This window comes from Macadamia integrifolia, chromosome 4 (assembly GCF_013358625.1).
Source record: "Macadamia integrifolia cultivar HAES 741 chromosome 4, SCU_Mint_v3, whole genome shotgun sequence".
Classification (NCBI taxonomy): Eukaryota; Viridiplantae; Streptophyta; class Magnoliopsida; order Proteales; family Proteaceae; genus Macadamia; species Macadamia integrifolia.
This window is the reverse complement of record NC_056560.1, coordinates 11,431,615-11,439,360: the sequence shown is the minus strand read 5'-3', so window position 1 is coordinate 11,439,360 and position 7,746 is coordinate 11,431,615. Positions and strand designations below refer to the sequence as shown.

At 36.1% G+C, this 7,746-nt stretch overlaps 1 protein-coding gene across 1 annotated transcript; it reads left to right on the top strand.

The window, feature by feature from the left end:
- The first annotated feature begins 3,471 nt into the window (after positions 1-3,471).
- LOC122077409 (WAT1-related protein At3g28050-like) lies at positions 3,472-6,539 on the top strand. Its single transcript, XM_042643355.1, has 7 exons — positions 3,472-3,680; positions 3,769-3,831; positions 3,962-4,078; positions 4,216-4,480; positions 4,584-4,742; positions 5,782-5,933; positions 6,020-6,539. The coding sequence occupies exons 1-7, from the start codon at positions 3,493-3,495 to the stop codon at positions 6,174-6,176; spliced, it is 1,101 nt and encodes a 366-aa protein (XP_042499289.1). The 5' UTR covers positions 3,472-3,492; the 3' UTR covers positions 6,177-6,539.
- Positions 6,540-7,746: the final 1,207 nt, after the last annotated feature.

Here is a 7,746-nt window from a genome sequence, read left to right as displayed (position 1 = left end):
ATACTATTAGCATACAAATCCTTTGGGACAGTAAAGTATTACATACCAACTAAAAAAAAAAAACATGGTTCCAAAAAGATGAATAAAATACAGAATTAACAATGCCTTGTCCCAGTTAATTTTTACATAATTTCCAAAATTTTCACTTTTTGTCCAAGTCTAAAGATTTGAATGCATGGAGGATGTCTTTCACCTTATTTGTTTAGTCCTCTAATCCTTTAAGTGTCTCTTCCAGATATCCTTTCATGTACTCGTTCGAAGTGGACGGTGGTGTGGATGATGTTGATGTTGAGCTTTTTGAACATAATGTATGTTGTATGATAGAGATATGCATTTCATTTTTCAACCATACAAACATACCACGTCCACTGTTATCAACCTATATCAAATAATAGATGTGATTAGGGTTGAAATTTAACATCGAATTAAAAAGAATCTAAAATTATCTATAGGTATAGATCAATCGTAGAAATAAATTACCTCAGTTGAATTTGGACAACATAGAAAATACTGTCCCTTATTTAAAATAGGACTGTTTGAATACTTGTCAGAATTTGAAATTGAAGATAAATGGTTCTTTGAAGATTTGATCAGTTCCATATTAACAATTGGCCATCCAACAGTAAAAATGATCATTAGTTCCATATATTACTGAACACACATCATTTCCTAAAAAGAAATGCTCACTGTCTTGCACCTTCATCCATAGTAGCAAATCATCAAGCACAGAAACTTCCAACTAGCTCAATATACTCACTCTCTCCTTCCCTAGCTCAAACACTCACTCTCTTACACCCTCATCCACTTCTGCCCTTTATCAGGAAATCTCTCATGGCTCATGAATCCAACCACCCTATGATCTGTTACACTAAAGGAGACTCAATCTTAATTCAAAAATCCAATCTCAAAATCTAAAAAAAAAAAAAAAAAAAAAAACTTGCAGATCTAATCTCAGAATAAAAAATCAGATCATAGAGAGGAAAATACAGATTTGCAGAGCAAATATGGATATGTATTCTAATATGCAGCCTCTCTGGTGGCTACCTTTGCTCCTTCCTTTGTTAGCATTTGTATATGCTTCATGGCGATGGTGAAACTACTGATGCTACCGAACCAAAAAATAGAATAGAGAAGAGAGGTGACTAACTTTTGAAGAGAAATGGCTGAAAAAGATGAAGCAAACGATCTTGCATCCACAAACCCTAGATTTAGCATTTGTTGACGAAATCCCAGTTTCCAAACCTGCTAAATGGGGAATAAAAAACCACAAAAGCATTTACATAGCTCGATGCAGATGCCTGACAAAGAAGACCTACACTTTCCTCAGCTCGTCCTTAGTTGCTCAAGTTAAAGAAGAAAACCTCAAGGGCTTGCAGCGATGGCAGTCCTTCCACTCATTTTGGAAAGTCGGCAGCTGAGTAGTTCCATGAGATCTTGATGATTGGCCTTCAGTGGTGGAGGTTATTGAAGAGAGGAGTATGCTCAGAGTGAAAGGGAAGGAGGAAGATGGCCCTTGGTGGTCAGTACCCTGGTTTTCCGCAGCAAGTCTTCAGTGGGTAAAGAAGAAAGATGGGTAAGAGGGATTTTTATCGGAACTTTCACAATTGTTGGAACAGAGGAGAAGAAGAGAGAAGCGAATAGAGGAGAAGAAGAGAGAACAAGGCGAACAGAGGAGAAGAAGAGAGAAGAAGAGAGGAGAAGAAACGTGTACGCGAACAAAGGAGAAGAAGAGAGAAGAGTTTACATGCAGATGCTCCTCTTGCTCCAGCTATCGAGAACGATAGTTCCAAATTAGGGATTTTGAAACGAAACGTCATAGTCGGAACTCACTTTTGGAGTTCAGTCGGAACTCACTTTTGGAGTTCAGACTTTTGACTCATTTTCCCTTTTTTTCTTTAATTTTTGTTTCATAAAAACTGAAACACAGCCCTGGCGTACCAAACAGTTTTTTACGTTTTTTTGTTCTCATAAAACGAAAAAATGATAGAAATATTTTTTAAGAACAATACCAAACGGCTCCTAGAGTAAAGATTTCCTCAGTACCAAAAAAAAAAGAGTAAAGATTTCCTTTCTACCAAAATAAGGAGTAAAGATTTCCTAACATATATTAGTTAATGGGGAGGGTAAGGGTAAATCGATCTTGCCTCAATCTTTCCTGACCTTTATAGGGATGATTAGATATATTCATATAATTTTTTTTTCTTTTTTTTTATTTGTTTTGGTAACGGATCTCTTTGTATGATTTCTTTTCATATAAATGCTTCAGCAGTTACAAGCGGCCATCAGAATACCACCAAAATGTGGCCCCACCAGCCAAATCTGTTGGTTGTCGGTAAGTCAGGTGGGGCCTAAAGTTTAGTAAAAAGTAAATCCGACTTTTCCCATACTTATCTGCTATCATTGAGTCTAAAAAAATTTATAAAATACTATTATTTGAACAATCCTTCACCGTTGAGAATATATTGTAAGATGTGCAATAGAAGCTGTACCATACTATTGAATTAAAGCCCCACATTTATTTTTTTTTGGGTAAAAACCCCACATTTCACACCTTACTAATATATGGTATTTTTATAAATTAAATATATATATATATATATATATTACTATTCAACAATTTACATGTGTCTAGTCTGTAGATATGTTCAAGTGGCAAAAATAAGGTGGAAGAATTATTGGAGCCATCTACTCCAAGCACTTGCATCCATTTGCCTATATAATATAAGGGCGGATCAATGTTTCCAGTTTGGAATGAAATCTTCCTGATCAAGTGAAGCCAAGCCAAGTCATTGGAATTTTTAGGAACATGGTTTGAAGTATTGGTTTTGGATTGACGGATGATATCAATAGGCATAGAATCGATCTAGATTCTGGAATCAATTGGAATTGACCGTAATCTACCCTAATCCTAGATATCGGATATGAATGAGCCGATTCCAATCCGTGCATATATTATAAAAAACTCAAGGTCCCGCTCCTTATTTGAAAACCATATCCATCGTCCATCCAGTGTAGGCCCTACGAATTATTTCCTTAGGATCTTACTAATCTAATCATTACTTAAATCGATTGATATTTGAAAACGTTACACAACGATTGAAAATTTCTTACCCTCTCTTCACTCCCTAATCATCATTCTTAGAATCTATCTAACCAACACATGTCTCTCTCCCAAGATTCGTCAGATTTTTGTTCTCTCCTAAGATCTAAAATCTTTCTCTCTCAAAATCTGTGTTCTGCTCTCTCTCCATGTATCCATTGTATGTGGAGAGAGTATTATTAGTCTCTCTCCCCCTCGCTTTGGGATTATATACTTATTTTTAGCTATTATTGGATAGAGTAGTATTTATAATTACTATAATTAACATAATAAAAACAACATCAGATCTCATCAATCATTCTTTGTTTTTTTTTTTCCTATATAAGTGTATGAAACATCACAGAAACTACCTACCTCATTCCCGTTCACTGATCAGAGAGAGAGAGAGAGAGATGGAATCGAAGCCAGTTTTTTACGACGTGGTTCCCTTTGTGGTGATGGTGATTGTGGAGTGCATCGAAGTGGGCATGACCACAGTAAGTAAAGCGGCCATGTTAAGAGGGATGAGCCACTATGTCTTCATCTTCTATTACAATACACTCGCTACCCTCATCCTTCTTCCTTCTTTTCTCCTCACCAGGTCTGCTCTCTCTCTCTCTCTCTCTTAATTAATTTCTCTAATGATTTTCTGTGATCTTACTGTCTTTGGTTACGTTATATATATGCAGAAACAAGAGGCCTCCTCTCACCTTCTCCATCCTTTATAGATTCTTCCTCCTGGGCTTGATTGGGTACACAGATTTTATAGTAGTTCATATTGTCTAAGTTAATGAAGTGGTCAAGTGGGCTTTTGCCCAGAAATTAAGTTATTTTTTCTGGATATACTCTATATATAAGTTTGGGTGGTGCGTGCAACTGCAGGGTATGTTTGAGGCAGATCTTCGCGTACACTGGTGTGGGTTTGAGCTCTCCGACACTTGCATCGGCGTTGGGAAATCTCATCCCAGCTTTCACTTTCATCCTCGCCGTCATTTTCAGGTTTCATCTCAGCTCTCTTTGATTGCCTACTTCAGAAAGGGCCCATCAGGTGATCGAGACCTGTATCGTCTGATTGCTATGATCAGATGGGTACTCTTGTAAATCCTTTGCCCAACAATTTTTTGGTGATTAATTAGGATGGAGAAGGTAGATTTGAGAAGGGAAAGCAGTCGAGCAAGAGTAATGGGGACCATAGCTTCCGTAGGAGGAGCATTCATAGTGACTCTATACAAGGGCCCACCAATCATGTTGATCGAAGGGACACCGACAGGAACTTTGGACCCATCTGATCAACTACCAAATCTTCAGTACTCCTCAGAACCAAGCTCATCTAGTTGGGTCATCGGAGGGTTTTTCATTATACTCACTTGTATCTGCTCTGCTCTTTGGAATATACTTCAGGTGAATGCATCTCCTCACTGTTTATAACTTCTAAAATTATGATTCAGTCTGAGATGACTTGGGTTTTAATGTGTAGATGTAAATCATTGTTTGGTTGTTTCAGGCAGCAACTGTGAAGGAGTACAAAGATGAGGCGACCATAATATTTTTGAACAGCTTCTTTGGGACCATCCAATGTGGTGTGGTCTCTCTTTTCGTAGAAAGGGATATTAGTGCTTGGATAATCAAGCCTGATATCGAATTATTTGCTATTCTCTACTGTGTAAGTCAATTTTACATACCTAAAAGTTCTAAATTTGGCTCTGTTTAGCTGCAAGAAAAATGCAAATATTTCACTTCCCTTGCAACCAAACGAAGCCTATGCAGGTGGCATGCGATTGCTTAATCCTTTCTTTCCTTTCAGTTGCAAGGGAAAAAGCAAATATTTTTTGGGAAGTGATCTGCTTTACACGTAAAGCTAATATTTTCTTTCACTTCTCTTTCCCATTTTCCTTACAGCCAAACCAAGCCTTATTCGGCATTGAACAATGCAACGGCTTGTTCATTTCTTTTCTTCTTTTTCCCACTTTTTCAAAGGAAAGAAATTTAATATTTTTCTTGGTTTCCTTATGGTGTCATTGGTACTCTCTGTTTGCATTAGAGAAAGTGTAATTTTGACTTTATAAATAAGAAGTGGGAGTGCAATGATGACACAAGACTCCAATCATGGGGTCACATCACCAGTGGATAAAAGATAATTTATGGATTAATCCTTTACCACGGGTGATTTGACCCTATGATTGGACTCTTGTGTCATTGTTAACTCCCTTCTTGTATTTTATATAAGATCAAAGATACATTTTTTTCCATTGCTAATCAAAGCGTTAAGTATCATCACCATGGGTGGTTTTCATATTAGTAGTCCAAAACATGACCTCTTTATATGATCCACCTAGCTATATATGCCACGTCAGAAGGTGATATGAAAATTATAACACCATTAGATACATAAGGAATGGTTTTGATGATTAACAACATTTTAAATTTGAAACTCAAGTTCAACCGTATATCCTTCAATGTATTAGCAATTTTGCTCGTATTTTTCAGCTATCGAGTTATTCATGTCATACAAAGAAGGGTATTTGATTGAATTAGAATATAAAATTTCAGATGTTGCTAATCTATATCAAATTCTATCTATTCAATAATGGTCATAATTATCTCATCATCATTTCATGTTGCATAATATATATATATATATATATATATATATATCAAGGCAAACAATTAAGTCTTAATGAACAAAATAATTTTTTTTTTAGGGTATAATGGGGGGAGCAGTGGTGACTGCAGCGGTGACGTGGTGCTTAAGCAAGAAGGGACCTATATATGTCGCCATGTACAAGCCTATTGGGATCGTTATTGCAGTTATCATGGGAATTATCTTCCTTGGTGATGTTCTTCATTTTGGAAGGTCTCTCTCTCTCTCTCTCTCTCTCTCTCAGAATTAGTTTCAGCATTATTTTGACTACTGTGCAATGATTTATGTTTTATATGCAGTGTGATCGGAGCAGTGATCATAGTTATTGGGTTTTATGCTGTGATGTGGGGACAAGCCAAAGAGGAAAAAATAGTTGACGAAGAAAATGGTGGTGTTTCAGATCACTGTGGAACACCCACTCTAAGGGACCCTCTTATGCCAGTTATATTTTTTTGACAAGAGGTCTCTCTTGCCAAGTAAATGGAAGAAGACGTGTAAAATTAAGAGATCAGTCTGTATCTCTCCAAAATCACTTTTCCAGCAGAACCTAAGCTATTACTAATTCAGAGCCCATGCATGAGGATCCGGCCCATCGATCCTTCGAGTGTCTCATACATTATGGTTGACAGGAACTGACCATCAGCATCACCAACACAAAGATACACAACAATCCATCACTGAATTTATGAAAAAAAACATATATAGAATAGCAAAATTAAGTAGGACTCATTCTTTTTTCACCTGCTCCGGTGATCTGTGTAACTTTTTTTTTTACCTGTAGTTTTTTTATGGTCTAATAAAACTTTTTATCGGATTTAACTGTGGGAGAGCTGAGGTCAATTGTTTTCTTTCGAGGGCACTTCGGTTGACTATATTTTCCTAAATTTTGTGTTGGATTATTAACTACTAAATTACTATCATCATATCAGGCGAGGTGGATGTTGATCTCCTCCTAAGATACGAATCCACCATTGAAAGTCAGATTCAATAATAATTAAGGTAGATATCATCAAGCTGATAATATAGATAAATAAATTGAGTTGAACCATAGCGATGAGGTTATCCATCAAGCTAATAATATAGATGATATTCACATGGATTTGTCAGAGGTAGAGTCTAAGTTGACCGATGATGACGATGACCCTGGTCATGGTGTCTTTAGAACTCGGACCCATTCGAATCACTGTTAGTTAAAACGGAAACGAAAAAAAAAGAGACGTACGGTACGGGTTTTAAACAATAAAAAATGATGAATGGTACGGTAAAAAAAAAAGGGAACGGAAAATGAAAAATAGACGAAAACGAATGGTACAAGTATTAAACATGTAGTTTTCAGAAAAAAAGAAACCAAAAAAATGTAGTATACTCATGCAATTTGAGAGGTTATAACCTGTATATCTGCATTTAATGTTCCAAAAGCTCTTAGGAGTCCTAAGATAAAATAGTCCAGTGGGTTACAAGAAGATGGGATGTTGTTGACTTTAACTTTTCCTTACTCAATGGACTACAAGAAGATGAGATTTTTTTCCTATAGATAGTATGGAAGTTAAAAACCAAAACCCAAGTACCCTATCGTCTTCACTCTTCACTTATAATAATGGTTTTTTTTTTTTTTTAAATAAAATTCCTATTTTACCCTTAAAATACTGATATGCGTTTAAAATGGCTGTTTAAAACGGATTTTTTTATCGTTTTCATTTTTCACCGTATTGTATAATAGCATACAGGAAAACGCGTTTTAAACTGAAAAAAATGGTAACCGCGTTTTAACTAACAGTGATCCATACAAGAGAAGTTTTTTGAGGCAGTCGTTGCATCAAAAGAGCCCCATACTATCTTCACTCCTGCGATTGGACTACTTAATTCTTCTATAGCTTTTCTTTTGAGGTGAAAAAAAATGTATATTGCGGGGGTCTATGCAGCTTGTTTTGTTGGCACTATTCTCTCTTCCTTTGGCATGTCTAACAGGATGAATGGTCACCTTCTTTTGTTTATTCTTTCTTTTTCCTTTATTTTATAAATTTTT

Excerpts from the sequence above, each read along its gene's own strand:
- LOC122077409 (XM_042643355.1), top strand. The coding sequence starts at position 3,493 with ATGGAATCGAAGCCAGTTTTTTACGACGTGGTTCCCTTTGTGGTGATG. Across the intron at positions 3,681-3,768 it reads CCTTCTTTTCTCCTCACCAG|AAACAAGAGGCCTCCTCTCA; the intron begins GTCTGCTCTCTC and ends ATATATATGCAG. Across the intron at positions 5,934-6,019 it reads GATGTTCTTCATTTTGGAAG|TGTGATCGGAGCAGTGATCA; the intron begins GTCTCTCTCTCT and ends TTTTATATGCAG.